This window comes from Dipodomys spectabilis, unplaced genomic scaffold, assembly GCF_019054845.1.
Source record: "Dipodomys spectabilis isolate Male_0828 unplaced genomic scaffold, ASM1905484v1 ptg000096l, whole genome shotgun sequence".
Classification (NCBI taxonomy): domain Eukaryota; kingdom Metazoa; phylum Chordata; class Mammalia; order Rodentia; family Heteromyidae; genus Dipodomys; species Dipodomys spectabilis.
The window spans coordinates 31659658-31684441 of record NW_024870773.1 but is presented as its reverse complement, the minus strand read 5'-3'; the positions used below and the strand labels follow the sequence as shown (position 1 = coordinate 31684441).

Genomic DNA, 24784 nt, shown 5'->3' with positions numbered 1-24784 from the left:
GGTAGTTTATTGGAGGTAAGGATCTCATACACTTTCCTGCTTGGGTTGGCTGTGAATCACGATCCTCAGATCTCAGCCTCCTGAGAAGCTAGGATTACAGATGTGAGCCCTTAACATATGGTCCATCTGCCTTGTTAATACAACAGATTTTCAGTACAGACAACAGCATATGAACTTGCTCTTCATTGTGATGATCAAGACATGGTATGGCTATGCCTGAAAAGGTGATTGTGGCATTCCTCTTCCTGAAGTGAATGGCAATCCATCTTGCCAGTCCTGTGATTTTAACTAGTGGACCTGCTCTGACTTTTTGTATTATATCTCTCTTATATCTTCTTGTCTGGCTTACATAACCTATTGTCATCTTTTTAATTAAAAAATTAAATCAACACATGGGTGGGGAAGGTTGTAGAGAACAAAGCTCAATGTTGACAAATATGGTTAGAAATTAAACACACAAAATACCCATCCAAATGTGTAGAAAGGGAAAAGGACAGAAGAAATGGGAGAAATGGGAGAGAAAGGACAAGAGAAAGAAAAAAAATGGGTGCAAGAAAGACATATTCAGTATTTTTGACCTTTAAGTTTTCAAAATATGACTTAGGCTCTGTAGCTGCACATAATTTTCATTAAAATCAATGAGAATAATCTGGCTAAGGCCCTTTTTGGCTCTTAAAAATACCAGGAAATGATCTTCTGAACTTAAAGCAAATTTATAGCCACTCTGAGCAAGCCCCAGCTGTGCTGGTTGAACCCATCCTGTGTGGAGTTGAATCAGCACCTTCCATGCACAAGGATTTGCTTTTTAAATTGGACATTTAAAGCTTCCATTGAATGTACTTGCTGCTTACTCACAGCCTGGCTTTCAGGCCAAAAAGGAGGTGCTGGGGTGTCCACAACTACAGACCATGAGCACAACTTGAGCTGATGTAGGATACGAAGACCCTCAGTGGAGAAAGCCCTCCTCAGGGACAGCTGTATTAATCACGAATGTTTTCATTGCTTGCTGGAAGAGCATTAATAGATTTTTATGCATCTGATTACAACCCAGACGGTATATGACTATTATATGCCTGCTGAGTTTATTGTATTGGTAAGAATCCTCACAATGAAACCCAAGACTGCTCGAGTCTATAATGGCTCTAACGGAAGAGTTTAGTGCTCTGTTTGCTGGTGCTTGGGAAGAATCTGAAGCTTGTAGAACAAACCAGGGCCACTCTTCTTTGAACCTGACCACTGGATGAACGCCCCAGGGTTAGCCAGCTGAAGACTGGACACCTGGCTCTAAGCATTGAGTAGGTCTTTCTAAAGCCTGTGCATTGTCTTAGCCAGAAGGTGACAAGGAACAGATCTTCCCCTTTCTGATGAAGACTTGGAGATCATATTAAGAATTCAGACAATAGACAAAAAGGAAGCCAAGTCCATCTGTAAAGGGACCATCCCTATGAGTAAGCTGTGAGGTTGAATTGTCTGGTCTAGACAGTGACAGCAGTGAAACTTACTGGTTCTTGCCTTGTGAACCTGCTCTCAGCCACAGTAAACCCTGTGAGAGGACTGTCCCTTTTCTGTGGGGACATCACATGAATGGCCTGGAGGTCAGGCACATGGCAAATGTATTACCAATCCATTCCTGCTCTGAAAACCTGGACCTTCAACAGCAGGAGCAATGCCCAGGCTTGCCATCTGAGGTCACTTTCTCTATTCTCTACAGCTGTTATCATTCTCATTTTCTTAACTGTTTTTATAGGCAGGGAGAAGAGAGATGCAAAGAAACAAAAGAAATTTGGAGTGGGTTTAATGACCTGTCTAGCAAGAGAAAGACATAAAACAACAGCTAAGAAGTGTGTAACATTATGGGAACTTCCATCTCTCTTCTTCCTATTCTTTCTCCAGAAAACCATTCCAAGAACTGAAAACTTCTTGAAGGGCAGGCAGCCAAGGATAGGGTCTCTGCCCTGGGGTTGTTTCAGCTAAACAAGGTCTCCACACAATCCCCAACAGGCCACATTTCATAACTTGAAAAGATGTGTCTATCTGGAACTGAGGGGATCATTCTTGTGCCTATCTTTTGGTCTTTGAGTCATGTGACAAGCTGAAAACTTGGCAACCAGGACACACAGCAGGGGAAAACTTGGGGTTAAGTCCAAGTGAAAGAGAAGTTTGTTTTGCAATTTAATCAGGGCAATGGTGACCGCATCCTTTAAAGAAGCATACTAATTAGTGCAGTCTTTTTTACTTTCGGCCTAACTGGAGTGTCACAGTGTTGAGGAAACATTGATACACACCACACGCCCCATTAATAAATGACTGCAGAAGCCAAGGCTGAGTGAGTTTCAATAAAGGAAATGGAAGAGGCTGGAAAACTGACCTGCTCACCTTACTCTAATGATTAACTCTAAAGTATTTAAAACCTCTGATTGCTTACAAAGAGCTTTCCCTTTGAGTGAGGAAGAGATGTCACAGAATACTAACAAAAACAAAAAAGACTGAGGAGGGGGGTGGGGCAGGGAGCTTTGGTCACAAGTCCAGAGGCTTTCTATCACGAAAAGGGAAGAGGGGACCCGTTCTCCTGAGTACTGCTTTCCCCACACATAATATAAAGCACCATTTCCTGAACCCCGTTTTGTGGCATGCCCACTGGAAATGCTGTTGTAAGTCTGCCAACTTCGCGGCAGGCAGAACAGACAAACTTTGCATGTCTCAGTTTTGCAGAAATGCGATGAAAATAAATAGTGAGGCTGCTGCTGGTGAGATTTCCTTCTCCTAGAGTTTGCAAACACAGTCCACGTCCTAGATGTGCTACGCTTAAACAAAGTATGTCGCTCAGTTCCCTCAGTGGAGATCTGGGATTGTCACCATTTGGCAATTACTGATGGAGAAGGAACTCTCACTCTGCGGCAGTGACATGTAGATGAAAGGAAAGCCATATTTATGGCTCACGCATGGAGACCAGATGCTGCACGACATTTCTCCTAGAACTTGCGGGAAAATAAAAAGCACAGCCATGTACTATATTGGAGATGTGGAGAAGGGCAGATAAAAGTCTATGATTTTTTTTTGAATTATTATTTGTGTCAGTATTGGGGCTTGCGCTCGGGGCCTGGGAACTGTCTCAGCTTTTTTGCCCAAGGCTTATGCACTATCATTTGAGCCCCATCTCCTCTTCCAGCTTTTAACTGGAAAGAAGAGTTTTATGAACTTTCCAGCCTGGGCTCTCATCAAACATCAAACCAGGATTCTCAGATCTTAGCCTTCTAAGTAGCTAATGTCACATCTGTGAGCCACTGGTACCTGAGAGAAATCTGATACTTTATATGTTATTTGATACCTGATTGAATTGTGCTGTCTAGCATCGTGGGCTTCTCTGTGCTCAACACCGTGGTGCCACCTGAAAAACAAGACCAGTAACAGCAGGTGACAAAGTGGAAGAGTTTGCTGCAGCACTGCATGCTTATGCCTATGTACATTTACCAAAGAAAACCTTTCCTATTTCTAGCTATGATAGCCATGTCACTGAATTCTGCTCATAATATGAAATTCAAATAATATTACTTTTTAAACTTAATATATATTTAATCTTTAGTGTTTTTTGTTTGAACTGAAGACCTGGAGATTGTTAGGCCTCCTCCTCCTCCTCCTCCTCCTCCTCCTCCTCCTCCTCCCCCTCCCCCTCCCCCTCCCCCTTCTCCTCCTCCTCCTTCTTCCAACTTTAGTTAGAGTCCTGTGTGTTTGCCCAGAGTCAGCTTTGTTAAATCTGCTACTTACACCTTACAGGGCTGTAACAGCATGCCAGCTTATTTGCTGAGATGTGGGTCTTGTGAGCTTCTTGTGTAGGCTGGCTTTGAACTCTATCCTCCTCATCTCTGCTTCCTAGGCTTGTGTGTACATACACCATACTTGGCCCGTATGTTTCTTAAAATTTTTATTTTTAAATGAACAAATAACCATTGACTATATTTATAGTGTATAATATAGGCTTTCCATATATATATATAGATAGATGAATAGCTAATTCAGGCTAATTAATATATAAATTACCTCACTACACATTTAATTTTTTTGTGGTGGAGAATATGTAAAATCTATTTTCTTGGCATTTTTCAACTATCCAATACATTCTGTGTGTGTGCGTGTGTGCGTGCGTGCGTGTGTGTGTGTGTGTGTGTGTGTGTGTGTGTGTGTGTGTGTGTATACCTGGGCTGGACCTGAGAACCAGGATGCTGTCTCTTAGCTTTTTCACTCAAGGCTATTGCTCTCCCAGTTGAGACAGCTCCACTTTCTGGCCTTTTAGTGACCTCATAGACTTTCTTGCTGAGGCTGACTTTGAACCTGGATCCTCAGAGCTCAGCCTTCTGAGTAGCTATTACAGCCATGTGCCACTGGCGCCCAGCTCCTATTTCTTTATAAACTATCAGGAAGGCATAGAGGTTTGGAACTGAACTCCTGTGGCAGTCTCTGATTCTCAGGATGGGCAAGGCACAGGATTGCAACAGTGAAAGGCAAGGGCCTCTGAACGGCCGCAGTGACTTGGGTATTAAACTTGCCCTAGTTCACTAAGCTTTAGTTTCCAAGGTTTCTGATGTGTGCCTTTGGGAAAATTTATTCCTACCATGGAGCCCAAAGGTTTAGTGTGGATGATGGTGGTTTCTCCTTTTCTTTTCTTCTCCTCTCTCTTTCTTTATTCTGTGCTGAGGTTGTTTGTTTTTCCCAAGGACAAATATTCCACCCAGTATGTGGGTTAATGAAGCAACGGGAGGTAGTGTGAAAGAGGAAGGTGATAAACTTTTCCTCAGAGACCCAAGGAATTGGAAGATTGAACAAATAATGCCCAAACACTGAGCTTTCAGTACTCATTTGGGACTTCTTTGGAATTTGTGCTCAGGGGATAAACTGCCTGTTACAGAGACGGAACTCTTCTCTTTTCCTGTATTTTCATTCTTTGATCTACAGGACAGCCCTATTCTACTGTTTTAAAACAATGCTCTCAAACTTTTTCAGCTACCTTGATTGAGGATTGAAATGGCAGCTTCCTCTCCACCTATCCTTCCTGATCTAACTCCAGAATCTCCAGGCAAAGGCTTTGAGAGTTGCATTTTTCAAAGCTTTTCAGATAAATCTATAATCTCTTACATTTGGAAAAGATTGGTTTGCTGTTTGTTACTTAGGTACTTGAGAAAACTCTTTCTCCAGAAGTGTATCCGTGATTGAGGGTAATAATAGACTTTTATCCTGAAGATTATGTCCCAATTCACGGTAGGGGCATGGCATGGGTCTAGGTTTATTATGGGATGTATTGAAGGTAGTTTTATCATGTACCTTCACAATATCATTCAATGAAGATTTGTGATGATCTTTATTTCTAGAGCAGGCCTATCTTGCAGTTTGCACAGACTGAAAATCCCTTGTATGTGTATTTGTGCTCTTGGAAAGGTCTTGAGATCTCTAAGCTGATGGATGGCAGCACCCCACTGTGCTACCCCAATAAATACACTGCATGAGGGTCACACGTGCAGGTGGCCTCAGGAAGGCAGGCACTGCAGAGAAGGAATTGCATGCTTCTCGGGTTAAGAAGGTGAATCTATAATGGCAGAATTGGAAGGAGGCCAGAATACATTAGCGTTCTGTTCCCAGTGGCCTCAGAGGAGAAAGATTCAAGGTGAAATCTCATTTTTTCTATCCGATATGCATTATCAGTTCTGTTATAGGTTGGAAGACAAATTCCATTGTTGGGTACACAGAAGTCCAATGTTGAAATTTGGCCTCCTGGTGCCTTTGAAAGCCAACTGCATTATCTAATGACTTCAAAGGCATTTGCAAATGAGTAACTTGGGGTGAATTTTCACCTTGGCCAGCAAACATGGAGGGCAGACCCTCCCCCATTTCCAGCAAGGGTACAGCCACTCACTGGAAATGCAGCCTTTGTATGTAGTGAGTATTATGTGGGATGTCTTGCCTGTATTACATATAAGTTCTTCCAGGAGAAGAAACCAAATATATAGCACCTGGGTTAAAGACTCAAGGGCATCGGTTCCAGTTTCCACATTCCCAGCTACCAGGGGTTGAGGAAGCACTCCATTTGGTTTTATTGCACCAAATACCCCAAAGTTTACAACCTGATTTTAAAACCCATGATGGTTAACAAAACCTGCAGACTGATATGTGAACATAGGTGGGCAGGTTTTAGATGTAATGAGGTACTAGAGTTAGGCAAATGTTTGTCTCCTTTCAAATAATTTCTCATGAGCAGAATCTTTTCCAGAAAAGATAAATCATAGCTTCATAAAGCCAAATATGTTTTAGTTTAAAAAAAAAAAAGGAAGGAAGCCAGGCATCTGTGGCTCAGGCCTGTAATCCTACCTACTCAGGAGGCTGAGATCTAAGGATTACAGTTCAAAGCCACCCTGGGCAGGAATGTCCACAAGACTCTTACCTTCAATTAGCCAGCAAAAAGCTGGAAGTAGAGGTGTGACTCAAGTAGTAGAATGCTGGCCTTGAGTGAAAAAAGCTAAGAAATAGCACCCAGGTCTTGAACTCAAGCCAGCATCAGCACAAAAACAAAAACCCCAGGAAAATGAAAATTCTTAATATAATAAATGAATTAGAAGCATAAGCATGTTTTTAAAAATTTCTTCTTGATAGGGGTGGCAGTAGTAGGATGGACATGACCACAGGTCTTATGTGTATACATTTATAGAACTGTTGAGATATGAGCTGGTTTGAGAAAATGACTTTCTTTTTGTCATATTAATATGTAAAAAAATAGAATGTACTTTTTCTTGCTACTCAAGAAACAATTTCAAACATTGTAGGTGAAGCAAAACCTTGTTCTCTTCAAGGGCTGTCAGTGTTTCTATTATAAATGGCCCATTTTCTGGAGTTTGAGACTTGCTGTTCACAATCTGCTCCAGGCTAACAGACTGGCCCTATTTCATTCAAAGACTTCACTTTCAATTGGTTCAGTCATGAACTAATGCAAAAATGAGAAGGGTGTTTGTTCTAATATGAGGACTAAATCTGAGGCTTTGTTTCTAATCAATATTAATTGAGCACTTTAGGGTTTATAAAGAAAAGAACCCTTCCACAAGGGGGCAATTGAAAAGGGTACACTGTGACACTGTGAGTCCTTTTTATGAGGAATTTCACTATGGATGTGTGACGGGGTCCACAAACTCCTGAGATTTGGGGGGTTGGGGGAATGTTTACAGGCAACCTTAGGAAAGTTCTATGGTTCAGGGAATGGTTCTCTGGTTTTTATATCAGCTGTAAGATTTTCAACCTGAAATTCACATCTTCCATAGAAAATGTCTTCACAAGAATTAACTCTTTGTGTTTATAATATATGAGATTTTCATTTAAAAGCCCATAGTAATGTAATGTTTACTGGTTATATATATGTAAGCAATTATCCTTGAAATTCAGAGGGAGAACTATTAGAGGTGGGATATATTTCTATTTTTTTTAAAAAAATTTGTCCTGGAACTGGGGCTTCAACTCAGAGCCTAGGCACTGTCCCTTAGATATTTTACTCAAGGCCGGCACTCTTCCATTTGAGTCACATCTCCATTTCTGGTGTTTTGCTGGTCAGTTGAAGGTAAGTTTCTGATAGACTTCTGCCCAGGCTGGCATTCAACTGTGATCCTCAGAGTTTAGCCTCCTGAGTACCTAAGTACCCTAAGTACCAGTATGAGCCACCAATTCCCAGCTGAAGCTTGATTTCCTTCTTTCCTTCCTTCCTTCCTTCCTTCCTTCCTTCCTTCCTTCCTTCCTTCCTTCCTTCCTTCCTTCCTTCCTTCCTTCCTTCTCTCTCTCTCTCTCTCTTTCTTTCTTCCTTCCTTTCTTTCTTTCTTCCTTTCTTTCAGATTGAACTTAGGGCCTGGGCTCTGTCCCTCAGCTTCTCTGTGCTTAAGGCCACCACCCTACCACTTGAGCCACAGCACCACTCCAGCCTTTTTCTGAGTAGCATTTTTTTTTTTAAGTTGGAGATAAGAGTCTCACAGATTTTCCTGCCGAGGCTGGTTTCAAACCATGATCATCAGATCTCAGCCTTCTGATGAGCTAGGATTATAGGTAAGAGCCACTGGCATCTGGCTTGATTTTTAATTCAGGTAGTTAAGGACGTTCCTATGACATCTTTTGAAACAACAGGGTGAAAAATCCTAGTGCCTTGACCAATTTCCAAAGGATATAATCCCATTTTCCCACTTGCAAATATTTACTCTACCAATCCAAGGGGAAAAGAGGGAGCATTCTAGCTTCTTGTGGTTTTGAACAATTATGGAGGAATGCCAGATTATGAGGCATTTGCCACCCATCATGTCTGATAGATATGTGCTAGTCAGTGGTGATGGGAAATAACTAATTCTTTGTAAATTTTAGTGTAAAATAATTTATAAAACCCCCAACCTAAAAATCTGCCTATTTTAATACAAACCTAGTTTAATTAATTAGTAGGATAAGGGCTCCACTAAAAAAGATTTGTTCTCATTAGAAAGGAAAGTGAACATACTACACTACAGTGCATGGTTGTGAATGGGTAATGTACTAATGTGAATGTGCATATCTGAAGTCAGGAGGGAGATCCTGATCTTCCAGTGTGTGTCTGTGAATGGGTCACAGTGTACATCATTCAATGGTGGGAGGAGCTACAGTTTATGGTTGTGAATGGATGGTACATACTTAAAGGCAGGAGTGAGGAACTGATTCTAAGGTTTATAATTGTGAATGCAGGCAGTGTCTGAGTGTGAGACAGAGTGTTTAGAGATAAGGAGTAGCTCAGTACAACCCTTCTTGGAGAAATTCTTTCTCAATTATGAGATAACCTTAGCCTTTGGTAATGGAAATGACTCAGACAAATTGTTTACGTGGATTGCATGAAGAAATGAAGATGCAGAGCCATGGTGAGGCTGCCTCTATTCCCAGGGCAGCCCTACCACTACCCAGGTGCCCACTAGTATGAGTCATGAGAACACACACAGATCTCTACTACAACATGAACTGAAATGGCACAGCAATGAGATGAAGATGGTTTTTGCACCTGTGAGCTGGAAGTCATCACCTGTTCCGCTGTGGCAGTTGGCCTGGTCATCATCACATTCATCCACTGGGTTCCCATTGGGAGTGGTTGGTCCAGCTGTGGGTGCTGAAACAAAATCCAGAATTGCCATGTCATTCCCCTAGAATGTGTTTTCGAGGCTTTGGCTGTTGGGTCTATTAACACTTTTGCAGAAAACTCTAATCTCAGTAAGAACGTTTAGGATTGAGCTCTTTCAGGACGCTAAATACACTGGAAGTTTTTCAGAATGCATCAGAGACGACATTGTTTGGGTATTGGATCTATATCTGCTCAGTAGATTTGGCTGTCTCCACATTTTCTACTTTGTTATCTACACAAACATCCTTTTTCTGAAAAGCTCTTGAATTCTTCCTAGTTATTTATGCGTGTCCCTGGAGTTGAGAACTTTGGTGATAGAGGTTTTTCCATTTCATTTTCAGGGTGCTAGAGAATTCACTTGTCATGAATTCTCTTGTCTTCTTATAATTGACTGAATTTGCAAAGTTTCTATTTTAATGTTTTCCCAAGAGGAAGCCATGAGCATTCACACTTAGTACCATATTGTTTTTTTTTTAAGTTATTTTACTTCTTCCTAAGCAGCCCCTCCACCTGTGAGCCCTCTCTCCAGAGCAGGTGCGTGAGAGGAGTGGTCTTGGAAAGCAGAGGTCAGGTTACCTGGACTCCTTTGGGATTGCATTCCACTGTTGACAGGTATTCTATATCTTTGAATTTGTCATTGAAAGCTTGCCAACATTAATCAAAGACTGCTTTTGAAGTTTTTTACATTAGTTCAGTCTATTTTCTTTCAGCCTGTTACTCATTTTTGCAATCTGTTTAATATTTTACAGTACTGAGCATTGCATTTCATTTTACAGAACTTGAGATAAGGTACAGTTCCCTTGATGTCTGGGAACCATACAAGATGCTAGAAGATAGAGGGAGCCCCTTTTCTTTAAGCCCTGGCCAGGAAAGATATGCCAGCAGCTGCTACTTTTTCAGTGAGGACATGACACTGTGAGCTATTGTGCTTAGGTACTGAGTAGAGTTATGAAAAATGTAGAAAAACAGTTGACCGGAAGTCATAACATATAGGTAACCCACACGCCACTGAGGCATGCAATACAGACTTTGTAACACACACACACACACACACACACACACACACACACATACACACACACACATCCCCACTCATATACACAGATCTTGGGCTCTATTTGTTGCTACCATTGGATCAGTAGAACCCTTTCTGGAAGTCTACAAAGTTGTCTTCCCTAAGCTGTCCTTGTTCTAGTTAAAGTGCAACATTTAAGAATTTGAAACTGTCTACTCATTTTGCTGACTTTTCTGCCTTTCTAATGGTGTTTATAAAGAAATTCCACCTGGAAAGTGGTCTAAGGAGTGCTTAAATTAAATTACAAAAAAGTAAGAAGTGAATAGTTTTTGCGCCACAACTTGCCTATTTGAAAAGACTTTATTTTCTATATGTCTCTGTTTCTAAAATATAAGCTAGTTCAAAGCAGGATGGACTGTCATGGGAGGCTAGATTGGAGTTCGTCCTTATCCTGCATTCTTCTCACAGAACAAGGGACAAGTGATAGCAAATAGACTGGTTCATCCGTTTGAGGGGAGGTTTATTAAAAAGCTTTGGTTTTAATTGCCATAGATAATGGTTGCTTATGTGGCTCAGGGCAACTTCTCTCTTGTGAGTGTTGGAAGGATCTGTAGGCAGAATCTTTCACCAGCAATGTCAACCTAACTCACTACAGAGGTAACAGTGGGAAGTTGCACAGGTAGTGCTGTCAGCCATTTATGCACCTAAAGCAAGGTTGCTTTCCAGGATCCTAGTGAAAGACCTGCCTTGGAGCTCCGCCCTCTTCCAGAACCCCACACTTCTCCATTCACCTTAACAATCTGATTGTCATTTCTTGGCATCTTTGCCAAACTCTGTCACATGGGAACTTGTAGTCTGTATTAACAGAGACTAGATCATGCAGAGGGCTGGGACAGGATTACAGATATGGAGACTACTACCCAGAAGAGAATGGGAGATAATGACCTGAGTTTAGATGACAGCTATGAATTATTCATTAGTGTGGTGATTGATAGCTGAAAAGTCTGTGTGCATAAGAAAAAGTTTTATGGAATTTAATGTGCTTAGGAATGTCATTATGTTTGTGTAATTCCAAACACAAATAATTTTCTAATCCCAGGAAGGTAATATTAAGAAGCATTCTTAGAAACAACTATGACCATATGCTCAGTTGATTAACATCTGGGCACCAACAATAGCCATTCTTCCAGCTAACCTGGAAAAAGATGTTGATGGGGACAGAAAAGCTGGTGTAGGGTTTATGCTCAAATCTAAGGCAGATGGAAATTCTAATACATAAAGCAGTAAAGGGCACAATAACCAAGTCAAAACATTCATCTCACTCATTCTATGTTGAAAAAGGGTGCAGGCTTGAGGTCAGCATATGCACTGAGTTTGTCCTTGATATGACCTTCCCATGATAACCTGAAGCTTTGTGGTAACATCCTTAAACAGCCTGCACCATGATTGCAAACATACAAACCTATGCAAGGCTTTGTTTATTTGAAGCAGCCTAAGACATCCACCTAAGATATCTTGATGTCTTACATGCTGTCAAATGCTGCTTCCTGCTAGTCTGCACTGAGAATCAGCATCACAGATGGAAACTTGGATCTGACAAGAACTCTAAACAATACCTAAAATGTCAAAGGAATTGGTGGCTGCCTGGGGCTTGGGAAAGTGATGTGAAAGAAAGACTATGTATTCAATAGAGGGTTTTACTTTGCAGTAGTGGAAATGAAAGAAGTGGTTGTAGTACAATTAAAATGTCAATGTACTAAATACAACTGATTTGCTCACTTTAAAAGTGATGATTTTTTTTTTTTGGTGGGGGGAGTCTTACTGAGGATTGAACTCGGGGCTTTGCACTTAGCTCTGCCACTTCAGATATGCCAGTCTTTTTGTTTGTAGATGCGGTCTTGAGCTTTTGCTAGGGCCAACTTTGAATTTCTCTTACTATTCTAGCTCTTGAATAACTGGGGTTATAGGTGTGCACTACCACAACAGGCTTCTTAAAATGTCAAATTTTGAAGCCAGGCACTATAAGGCATGGCTCAACTCCCAGAACTAAGGAGGCTGAGAGAAGAGAATGGCAAACTCAAGGCAGGTCTGACCAACATAGAAAGATTCCATATAGGAGAACAGAATAGGATAGGGTATAATAGAATACATATAGAAGAATAGAAGAGGATAGGGTATAATAGAATATATGGAATGGTAAATTTTGCATTATATCAACTTCACCTCACTAAGTTATTGCAAAAAATATCAAGAGAGACAACCCCACTGATCTGAAGAGAGTTATGTCAATAGTAAGAGTTGTACAGGTGCTGCTGGGTGCTGTGTGCCACAATGTCAAGCCTTGCTAACTTGCGGGTTCAGGCATGCAGGCTCACCCATGGGAAAAGGTAGTAATTTGCAACAGCACCATCAGAGGCATAAGTGCATGAAACTGGAAATATAAAAGGCAGAGACCTAGAAATTGTAATTACCTTCCACTTCACAGCCCAGCAGCTCCATTCTTAGCCCCAGTCCACCATGAGTGGCTCTCTCGGGGTAGATCCTGATGAATCGTGTGGAAAGAGGAGGGAATGTTCGGAGCTCAGGTGTGTCATAGTTGATGTTTCCTTCAAAACTCTGGGAAGCAGACACAATTCAGTTATTTAGGCAAAAATAACCAACCAAACAAACCAAACTTCCCTTTTAGTGAGTGCTTCTTCCCTGTGAAGGTGAGTCAAGATATTTTTTTCTCTACATGCTAAGGGTTCTATAATTGATCTATAAACAAACTGAAAGTCGATAAGAGAAGAAAAAACTGTATGTCGTTACATATGTAGGACTATTGTATGCTAGTAAAGTGCATATGTGCAGATGTAGAAGCTCTTATAACTTTCTCCTAAGGAAAAGAGTAATGGCAACTTAGGGGTTAACAAAGAACATTAGGACAGGTGAGTAGAGCCTGAGAAAAGCAAGCTATGGACTGTATGGAGCTTGTCTGGGAGAGATAGCCAGATACTGTCCTCCACTGTCTTTTGCTGTGACAATATCTTAGGCTTCTTTGGCTGTGAAGATTCCTGGAAGAGATTTGAGATCACTGCCTTTGCTTTTGGGCTGATGAGAGAAGTTCAGGGAAAGAGCCACCTTGAATTTACTGTATCTCAGGTGCCCTAAATTTGAAGGCCAAAGGGAAATATTTGGATGTGGTATTTCCCGAACTCCTGCATTGCCTTCAGGACCCTTGATAGGGCAGAGAAATGAGCCCAATTCCAGCATTTTGCAAATGGCTGACGTTTCTCTCATACCTGGGAAAGGAATAAAACAACAGTGACAGATGTCCTTTCTAAAGAAACTTGAGGTCCATGCTGAGTCTGCGGCAGAAGCTGAGGGTTTAATAAGGTGCTTTACGTGATATGTTGGCAAGCTTTGCAGAAGTGACACCGCTATCACTTCTTTGAGGTAGAGGAAGAAACTCAGGAAAGGAGGTGCCATTTTCCAGAGCTTATAATAGATATCACATTTTCAATAAATAGCCAGCTTACTTGCTCTTAAGTGCCAGGGCTCCAGTTTTGTCAAAGTATAGTATTAAATTTCTAAAGAAAGAGATAATAATTTTTTAATAGAGTTGGATATGACCCCAGAGCCTCTTGCATGCTGGGCAAGCAATCTACCACCCAGCTACCCTCAAGCTAGAGATAGTAAATTTAATAGATTACCAATCCTATGTCATGAACTTGGCCCATTCTTACTTATTGAAATCCCTATTCAAGTAATACTGTAGTAGGAGTTGTTCATAGTTAAAAAACAAAACCAAACCTCTGGTGTCAGGAAAGTGGCAAAGGTCCTGACTACAAAGGACACTAAATCTTGGTTGAATGACAGTGTGCTTTGTCACCTCTTTTGAATACATCACCAACTTGAAGGTACTATACGACCTTATTCAGGAGCTTGGCTACTCACTACTAGTATGTCTGCTGAATTATTTTATTTCTCTTGATACACTAACAGCAAAATAAAAACCTTTTTATAAGAATCTATTTTCTTTACTCATTATTTTGCCCATGTAATTGAACCCCTCTGTACACTATTTTCACAATAAAAAAAAGAAAAAAAAAGAATCTATTTTCTTTTTTCAAGAAATGGCTAGTTCTCTGCCTGGCCTGTTTTCCTAGCATCACTTAATTCCACTGAGCATGAATGAAGGAGAAGATTAAAACAATTAATAATCCTTTATCATTGGGACTTTCCTTTTATTGGTGTAATGGGTTGTTCTAAGTATTTGAAATATGTGAATTCATTTAGTCCTCAAAATAACTTTATGTGGTAAATTCTATTATTATCTTTCTTTTATACATAAAGTAACTGAGGCACAGAGCAGTCAAGAAATTTGTTCATGGCCATTGAGATGACAAGAGGCAGAGCCAAAATTCAAACCTAGGTGGATTTTATCGAAGCCTTAACTATGCTACTAAAAATGACTCTACTTTTAGAAATCATGTAATCTACTCTCCTATTTATTTTGATGTTTTTAAATTTTTTTTTATTGTGAGAATACCGTACAGAGGAGTTACAATTACATGGGCAAGATAACGAGTACATTTCTTATCAAGAATTGTTGCCTCCTCTTTGTTTCCCCTTTCCATCCCTTCCCAGACTCATCCCCTCCCCGCACCCGTTTCTCCCTCCCCCCACCAAAGTTGTAAAGTTTTGAGAGGGGAGTCTCCTTAGGTTGCCCAGGCTGGACTTGAACTCTTTAAGCTCAAGTGATCGATTGCCTTGGTTTCACATCTATCTGGAACTATAGATATATACCAGTGAGCACAGATTCTATTTTCCTCCTTTCAATAGGTGAGAAATCTTTATGCCTAAGAAAATACATTTGGTTTCATAAATTTGTCTTTAACTTGCTGTGCATGGGATACTACAAATGATGGATGAGATGGAGTCTCTGGCCAGCCCTGCATATTACTACTAGACAGGCCCACTGGCTGGATCAAAATGCCCTAAAGCAGTCAAAGATGTGGTCATTCAGTGCTAGATGTCATGACAGAGGAAGCATGCAGGTGGAGACAGACAGATTCATTAAGACAGAATATAACCAGGGGTTTTCTGAGTTTTAGAAGTTAACGGATTAGCCTTTTCCAATTCAGAAAAGCTGCAAGGAATCTGAAAATGCTCACATACAGCTGCCTCTTATAATTAATTTCCTTTTTTCAAGAGTAAATTCACTATCAGGATCCTGCAACTGTTGATAGAATTGCAGTTGCTGCCAGCAATTGAGAATTCAATATATATTATTGTTGGGCCCAATTAAGCTGTTGTCAGTATGATGTTAACTATAATGAAAATACCATAACATGGCTCTGTCCACATTAGCAAGGCTCTGAAGATGAAGGAACAAAGGCCGGGTATCGATGGCATCCACATTTCCTCCCTCAATTTTAACTGAAGCAAAAAAATAACTCAATGTGAATATATTAGCAAAGCTGCCTGTGGTAAGTTGGGGATATTAGCAATCTAACTCACTTGGACCTGGCTAGCTTCAACTGCAGAAGCAGAGTGTGGGAACCAACTGCTTGTGTTCTACGATTATGCTGTGGACGATAAGGACTTTGCTCCCCCTCTGTTCTGGAGAAGTCCATTAATCCAGACCCTGTCAGGCCCTGTTCCTGCTTGGAGCAGGAGATAGGAAAGGGCAGAGAGGATCTTAACCCATCAAACCACTGTTTCCTTAGAGATTTTGTTTCAATGGAAAGGTGTGTTAGGACTCAAGGTTAGGCCCTACATAAATATATTAGAAACTGGCATGGTTTTAAATATCATAGGGACTAAAAATCCAACATAGGACTAAAATCCAACATAGTCAATCAGTCTGAAATTGAGGATTTCGTTAAAGTTAAAACATGTGTCTTGGGTCTTGTGAAATTCTATACCCACTTTACTGTGATGGAATAATGGCTTCAGATTCAGCTGCAAATGCGGGTTAGATAACAAGTATGGGAAGTATTTGATTTTTCCTATGAAAAGCATGTGGCAGCTGGGCGCCAGTGGCATGCACCTGTAATCCTAACTACTCAGGAGGCTAAGATTTAGAGGATCCTAATTCAAAACCAGCCTGGGTATTAAAACAAATCGGGAAGTCTCCATCTCCAAAATAACTATCAAGAAGAGCTGGGATGGAGGCATGGTTTAAGTGGTAGAGGATGGGTTGACCTCAAGGCCCTGAGTTCAAATACTAGTACTAAAGATAGAAAGCAAAAAACAAGTGGCAGCTTGTTTTCTCAGAGCCCTCATATTTAAGAACATGTCACATCAGAACACCCTATGCAGGAAGCTGAAGATCTATAGCTTATACAGTGTGGTAGCTTGCTCCCTGCAGAAAACATGCACACATATGAAGCTCTAGGCTCTGGGGTTTATTTCATACTTTCTTTTGTTTGTGTGTGTGTGTGCTGGTACTGGGGCTTGAAGTTAGGGCCTGGGTCCTGTCCCTTAGCTTTTTCCCTCAAGGCTGGCATTCTACCACATAAACCACGCTTCCATTTCTGGCTTTTTGGCCTCATGGACTTTCCTGCCCAGGGAGGCTTTGAATCACAATTGTCATATCTCATCCTTCTGAGTAGCTAGGAAGACAGATAGTTCCTTCTACCCAACCAATAGAGGTGAACATAAAGGATGAGGATTCAAGTTTGTGAAATATATAGAAGAAAGTCAATGCACATAGGTAATGTAACACTAAAAATGTTTTGGAAGCCACAAATTAACACAGCAAGAAATTCTTACATTTCTCCTAACATAGGCCTGCTGATGGCCAGCTACTCTGGGGCCAACCTGCAATCTGTGGAGCCATGATGGTCTCCTCAGAGTGGTAGATCTGGAGGAGTGTGAGCTGGCAGCAGTACTTGGGATTGTTTCCTGCCTGCAGTACCATGCCTAAATCATCATACCTAACCACACTCTCATAGTTGCCAGGGTTGGTAGAAGAATAATATTCCTGCTACTGAACTATGAGCCACTTCCACAAGAGGGGCAAGTTCTGAGCAAAGCAGGATTGAAAGGCTGAGGTGAAAAGGTAGGTTTTATTGAGGGACAATTATCATCCACCAAATTCCATGTCTACAATGTGAATAGACCTAAACTGCTGACTTTCTGTGAGGCGGATCCTTCAATCCAAATGTTTATTAGTGGATGAATGGATAAAGAGTACGTGGTCTAGACATAATGAATATTCAGCCTCCCTAAAGAAGGGAATTCTGACACTGCAACAGCATGGATGGGTCTTGAGGGCATTATGCTGCTTCTCTATAGAAAAATACTTTACATCCAACATGAGGCTTTAGTGGAGTGAAGTTCATATAGATGAGAGTGAAGCGAATGGTGACTTCTGGAGTCGTAAGGGAGAAATGAGTAATTGTGGCTGAATGGGTACAGATTTCAGTTGTACAGCATGAGAAAGCTCTGGAGACTGCACAACCATCTGATTACACTTGATCATTCTTCACTGAATGCTTAGAAAGGTTGAGATGATAAATTTTATCTAAGTGTATTCCATCACAATTGCTCTGTGTGTATGTGTGCATGCTTGAGCGTGCGCATGTGTGTGTGTGTGTGTGTGTGACAGAGAGAGAGGGAGGGAGAGGGAAGGGAAGGGAAGCTGGGGCTTGCAAGCAGGGCCTTGCACTTTCCTTAGCTTTGGGCTCAAGGCTAGTATTCTGTCATTTGAGCTACACTTCCACTTCTGGCTTTTTGCTGGTTAATTGGAGATAAAGAGTCTCACTGATTTTTCTGCTGGGACTGGCTTGGAACCCCAGCCTCCTGAATACTACAATTACAACATGAGCTACCTTTGCCTGGCTTTCCAGCACAACTAAACATTTAAAAACAATGTCTGGGGCTGTAGCTCAGTGGTAGAGTGCTTGCCTAGCAGGTCAAGGCCCTGAGTTCACAGCAAAAATAATGTAAGAAATAAAACACTTAAACCAGGTAGATGAGAGAAGGGACAACAGACAGACCAGTTGTGTTGGTGGCTATGGGTTCTTATAGGTGGCTGTCTTCTGATCAAAGTCCACCTCCCTGCAGGGATATCCTGGAGAAGGGGGTGGACTGTGGGCCATTCCCACAGAGAAAGCAGGGGGTCCAGCAAAGCTATTAACTTCACAGACATGATCAACACCAAGGACTTGTTAGTCCCAGTGATAGAGATGTTGCTGACAAAACCAGAACCAGTACTTCCTTAGAGAAATGCTGGAAACCCTTGACTTCACTCTAAGGCATGAGAAATGACAAGCCACAGGTCTGGTCCCGGGCCCAGGACCTCACCTTAGCCTTGCGCTTGCTGTCATCCATGATCATTTTCCAGTCTGAGCCATTGTTGCTGTAGCCAATCTTGAACTTCCTCATGAACACTTTGTTCTCCCGGTGCTTCCCGCCCTGGATGATGATGCCTCTCACGATCTTCTCCTCTCCCAGGTCCACTTGCAGCCACTCATTGACATACGGGTGCGGGGCTGACGGCAGTTCCCAGCCAGAGCGACTGGTCACCAGGCGGGTGTTTTCTGGCACCCAGTTTCGGTTCCCTTGGTTGGAAGCTGTAATCTGGGAGTCAGAGATAAGTCCAGACACCATGCCCAGCATTCCAGAGCATGGGTAATCTAGGAGGCAGAATGAACCAGAGAAGGTAAAATTACCTCCTGGAAGATGCAATGGTTAAAGGGAAAATATAACTGAAGAGATAATCATTTCATACCCATTCATAGAAAAGGATGTGTCTCTTGATTGATTACCTTAAGCCAGCATCTTCTCTCCCTTAAACCATTCTTTTGTTCTTTTAGAGTCTTCCTTTCCCATCACATCTCAGCAAAAAACACACTCCTTTCTACCCATTTTGTAGCCACTGAGGCACTCTCTGTATCCAGGTTATCCTTGGGTCAAAGACAGACAGCTGCCCAGAAGAAGCTTATAGTTTAAAATAGGTTGAAGATATATGAAGGGTGAAGGAGGGTAAATATGGTGGAAGTACTTTAAAACACGTGTATGAAACACGACAGTGAAACTTGCTGAAATTGTTTAGAAGGAGAATGGGAGATGAGAGGTGGGGGAGGGAGCCCTGACTTTGATCCAGAAGTTGTCCTCTCCATGCCTACCTTTTACTGCATAGGAATCCCACACAAAAGTTCCATTGTGACCTCCATGTGGGGTGTGCTGATCATATCAGCCCTTCCCTCCATGCTAAATCCTTGTGCTGAGGACTATATGTATGTATGTATGTGTACATGCGCATATATGTATATGTATTGTGCTAGTGATTCAGGGCCTCAGAAGCTTGCTAGCTTTTTCACTCAAGACTGATGCTCTACCACTTGAGTCATAGCCTCACTTCTGGCAGCTGCTGCCGCCTCCCTCCTCCTCCTCCTCCCCCTCCCCTTCCTCCCCTTCCCCCTCCTCCCCCTCCCCCTCCCCCCCTCCCTCTCCCCCCCCTCCCCCTCCTTTTGTAGTCAATTGGAGATAAGGGTCTCAGGTTCTTTCTTCCCTAGGCTGGATTTGAACCACAACCCTCAGATCTCAGCCTCCTAAGTAGCTAGGGTTACAGGTGTGAACCACTGGCTCCTGGCTATACTCATTTTTAAAGCTTTCATTTATTCAGCTTTTCCATTCTGTATCTAGATATATTTTTCCTTGTCTGGGATGCTTCACAGTATTCTATCTGCCCTTCTTTCCTTCCTTTCTCTCCCCCTCTCTCTCCCTTCCTTCCTTTCTTCCTTCCCTCCCTCCCTTGGTCCCTCGGCTAGCACTCTACCACTTGAGCCACACCGCCACTTCCGGCTTTTTTTTTTTCTGCTTATGTGGTGCTGAGGAATTGAACCCAGGGCCTCATGCATACAAGGCAAGCATAATACCACTGAGCCACCTTCCTAGCCCCTCCCTCTTTCTTTCTTTCTTTCTTTCTTTCTTTCTTTCTTTCTTTCTTTCTTTCTTCCTTTCTTCCTTCCTTCCTTCCTTCCTTCCCTTCCTTCCTTCCTTCCTTCCTTCCTTCCTTCCTTCCTTCCTTCCTTCCTTCCTTCCTTCCTTTCTTTCTTTCTTTCTTTCTTTCTTTCTTTCTTTCTTTTCCTTCCTTCCTTCCTTTCTTTCTTTCTTTCTTTTTCTTTCTTTCCTTCCTTCTTTTTTCATTCCTTCCTTCCCCCCTCTCTTCCTTCCTCTTTCCTTCCCTTATTTTCTTCTTTTGGTGCCAGTCCTAGGACTTGAACTCAAGGCCTGGACCTTGTCTTTGAACTTTTTATTTGCTCAAGGCTAGTGTTCTATCATTTGTGCCACAGCCTTATAGACTTCCCTGCCCAGTCTGGTTTTGAACTGCTTCCTCAGATCTCAGCCTCCTGAGTAGCTAGGATTACAGTTGTGACCCTCCGGAGCCTGGCTTCTGTCTGCATTTTTCACACATTGATGATCATTCAGTTCTTCAAATTGCTGCTCTTTGTCTTCCTGGATTTTAGTTTCTTTGAGAACAGAAAACAAGTCAAATGTTTCCACTTTCTAGGACTCCTTATGTCCTGTTTTATGATTGTCATCTTTAACAAATATTTGTTAATGACTAAATTTATTAATTCAATAAAAGGCAGCTGTCATTTCTCCAGTGCTCTTTCCTATAATTCAGCCGTACATTTGCTCTTAGCTAGAGCAAGAATCTGGTAACCAAGAATAAACTCAATGGGGATTTAGAAAAGATTCATAAAACTATATTGCTGAAGAACTGTGACACTAGTATTAAAAATAGAAGTAACATTTTCTTTTTCTTTTTCTTTTATAGTTACTGTGGTCTTTCATACCTGCTTGATTCAAACCCAGTTTTTATAAAGGCAATGTTTAGCTGGTAATGAGGACCAGATGTTACTATTTGGAGAAAAAATGTAATTAACTGGAAAAATATAAGGAGAACAGACCCTTGCCAGGTTAATGGACATTCTCTAATGCAGAGTTGGTTAGGCTCAGTTTACATTACCACAAACCTAGTGATACCAAACTGCCATGCAGCATACCCACAGGCCAAAGTTAGACTCCCACTCCTGGGTCTTCCTCATCCAGAAACAATGAAGAGGCACATTAATTTGTCTTTGAGTAAAAACCACATGACTCTTCTTTTTTTGACTTTCTTTTTTTAACATTAGTACAAGATTTGGAAGAGATGCTAATTTCTCACTGTGTTCTTCTACAGTAGGCCCAGACTGAGCAAAGCAACCAACAAACAAAATAATAAACAAGATTCTTAGCTAAACTACAATTTCGGGGAAGCAATGAATATTTTTTAGTATATTGCATGGAACCTCCTTAGGTTAAAAATTACTTGTTGCTTATCTGCGTCAAATTGAACTGGTAATTGTTTGGAATGCTTAAAACCTGGATGGAAGGCAGAAATGGGATCTGCACTGGCAGACTGAAGTAGTGTTTCTACTGATATAGATTTCTGAGCTCAGTTTTCATGGGAAAATTGACATACACTAGCAAATCAAATACCCAGTTAATCAGTTTTCAAAGGATAAGAGAATCATGTTTGTGTTTGAAGAAGTGGGTGAATGAGTCTAACTTTATCTTCCGTTGGACTCAGGAAGTAGCTCTGGAGTTGTGGTGTCTAAGACAGTCTTGTGAATTATAATGGGAGTCCGTAGCTGCATATTTCTGGTTAATGAGCCCAAGAGATCGGAGTCCAGGGTACATTTTCACACACAAAGCAGAATCTCTAATTTTATGTTCACTATTTTATGCTTTTGTCAAAACAAAGAAGCCCACTTCTTCAGAACAATGAAAACATTCCTTTGTCATTCATGTATACAGCAGATTGGTTCCCACCCCTTGTTTTCTGCATAGCTCTTTACAGTGACTCACCTCTACATACTGTGGATTTCCAGCATTGCTATATTCTTTTTTCTTTTTTTAGGCATAACGTGTGCTAGTGGGGATTGAACTCAGGGACTTAACACTTGCACAGCATGTACTCTAGAGTCATGCCTCTAGCTCTTTTTTGTGTTATTTATTAGAAGTAGAGTCTTGCTTTCAGGCTAAAATGCTTCCCTGTGTTACTGGGGATGGCAGTCACACACCACTGCACTTGGACATGGTGCGCATCCTATAACTGGGATAACATGTATGAGTTGCTAGGCTTAGCTATTGGTTGTGTTGGAATCTCATATACTTTTCTGTCTGGACTGGTCTTGAACTGCAAGTCTCTGATCTCTGCTTCCCAAGAAGCTAGAATTGTAGATTTGAGCTACCACACCAAGTTGGGTTCCTATATTTCTAAAAAGTAATTTCTGAATAAAAATTTAGGTTTAAGCCAGTTGCCAGTGGCTCACATCTGTAATTCTAGCTACTCAGGAGGCTGAGATCTGAGGCTCAGGGTTCAAAGCCAGCCAGGGCAGGAAACCCTGTGAGACACTTATCTCCAAATATTCATCCCCTAAAAAGCTGGAAGTGGAGCTGTAGCTCGAGTGGTAGAGTGTTAGCCTTGAGAAAAAGAAAAAAGAAAAAAAAATTCAGGGACAGCACCCAGGCCCTGAGTACAAGCGCCAGGACCAGTACAGATACAGACACAGACACAGACACACAGACAGACACAGACACACAGACACACACACAAACACAATTAGGTTCAACCTTGGAAACTGTGGAAGTCATGTGACATGTTCTCACAGCAGTTTATAATTGCAATTTGTTTTTAAAGAGGCCTCTGCTCTCATGGAACTGCCAGTCAAACAGTGATATGAGATTCCTATTCTTTCATTAATCTGCACTCTGGCTACACTAGGGCTCTCAAAAAGAAGAAAATACTTTGTTGTTAGTATCCAAGAAGAAAATATGATATGATTGTCTTATTACATACTTGTTAGAAAATTTCCTAAGTTCAAGTTTTGAGTGCCTGCTTTATTTACTAGGTACCAACTAGGGAGCCCTTACTTCAAGCCAATATTTTATATGTATTTTTCATTTAAGCTTATTACATCTTCATATGGTTAATCTTACAGACATCAGAGAAATACAACATCTTGTATTCAAGACAGTCCTAAGTATGGATATGACAATGCAACTTGTGTCCATGTGTTTATTATTGTAACACATCAGCCTCCCTAAAAACTGCCCAAATCAATGACTTGGAGATTAGAGTTATCTCAGTAGAGATATATCATGATTAAGACATTAACACCAGGAGTCTAAACATAAAATTATCAACCTAAACCAGGTGCTGGTGGCCCCCATCTGTAATCCTTACTACTCATGAGGCTGAGATGAGAGGATTGTGAAACCAGCAAGGGCAGGGAAGTCCATGAGATTATTTTCTCCAATTAACCAGCAAAAACCCAAAAGTGGAGTCATGGCTCAAGTAGTAGAGGGTAAGCCTTGAGCAAAACACTCAGGGACAGCACAGAGGACCTGAATTCAAGCCCCAGTACCAGCATGCGCGCATGCGCGCACATGTGTGCGCGTGCGTACACACACACACACACACACACACACACAAACACACACACAATTTACTTAAAACAATGATAAAATAGGCAATGCTAGAAAATATAAGAATATCCTAACTTAGACATCTATGTTTAAATAATAATATTTAACTACATTTTAAAAAATCCAGTGAGGGAAGTAGAGGTTCAAGTGATATTGTTCAAGTGGTATAACATCAGCTTTGAGCATAAAAGCCAAGCATGAGTTCAAGGCCCTGAGTTCAAGCCCCACTACCAACTCAAATTTGAAAAAGTCTCTAAAAAAAGTCAAATGCATTATTTTCTTTCTTTGCTCACAGTTTCAGAATTACTTCTTGAAGAAATCCTTGTGAAGACTAAAAATAAATTTGGGTTCAAAAGTATTTCACTTAACTGAGGGAATGTGATATAAATATTTAAAAGACTAGAAATTCAGAGTTCAGACTAATACTTTTAAAATAAAATAATCTTTTTTCTTCATTTTGATATAGTGCCATGATGAGATAAGATAAAAGTGGGCTAGAAATTTCCACCCAGACTCATGTGGCCTTGTTGCTAGGAATTTATGAGTATCCTCTCAAACAATGCTCTGAAATGACCTAGAACTCTTTGGTATTTAACTACTGATTAAAACAGAGCCAAGGTTGTATCTAGCTTTTCCATCCCCTTTCTTTTTCAGATCCTTCTTTACCCAATTCCTGCTTTCAAGACATTGGACTTTCTGTCTTAGATTCCTTTTATTTTATTTATTTAATTGTAGAGGTGATGTACAGAGGGGTTACAGTTACATAAGTAAGGTAATGAGTACATGTCTTTTTGAACATGGTTACCCTTCTTCATTGTCTCCCACTTTTCCTCCCCCACGACTCACCTCCCTCCCAAGTTGTAAAGTTCATTTTCAACATAGTGTCTTGTGTGTATTGCTGTTTCATTGGTTTACCCTTTGTCCTTTGTCTCCTTTGTTATTCCCTTTCCCTTCCCCAAATTAGATAAACGTATATGTAAGACACAGGGTGCCATGGGATAAATCAGAAGGGGGGGAGGAAGGAAAAAAGAAATAACTTCACATAGTACATTACTGTCTTAGATTCTAAGACAATTAAATAAGTCACCTTCTACGATGGAAATAAAGGAAACTGGTACAGGAAGTGGTGCTGTGGCTTAAGTGGT

At 41.1% G+C, this 24784-nt stretch overlaps 1 protein-coding gene across 3 annotated transcripts in view; it reads right to left on the bottom strand.

Annotated features, from left to right (window-relative positions):
• The window catches only part of Nrp1 (neuropilin 1), a 172251-nt gene that overhangs the window by 28644 nt on the left and 118823 nt on the right, over window positions 1-24784 (bottom strand). For 2 of the 3 annotated variants that reach the window (XR_006148365.1, XM_042685935.1), the window contains exons 9-12: window positions 18462-18793; window positions 12638-12782; window positions 9035-9139; window positions 3329-3388 (exon numbers count right to left, since the gene is read on the bottom strand). Coding sequence is in view for 2 of the 3 variants with exons in the window: in XM_042685935.1 (XP_042541869.1) it covers window positions 3329-3388; window positions 9035-9139; window positions 12638-12782; window positions 18462-18793 (642 nt within the window). In the remaining variant the exon portion in view is untranslated. The remainder of the gene's footprint in view (window positions 1-3328; window positions 3389-9034; window positions 9140-12637; window positions 12783-18461; window positions 18794-24784) is intronic. The other variant, XM_042685936.1, reaches the window with a different exon arrangement.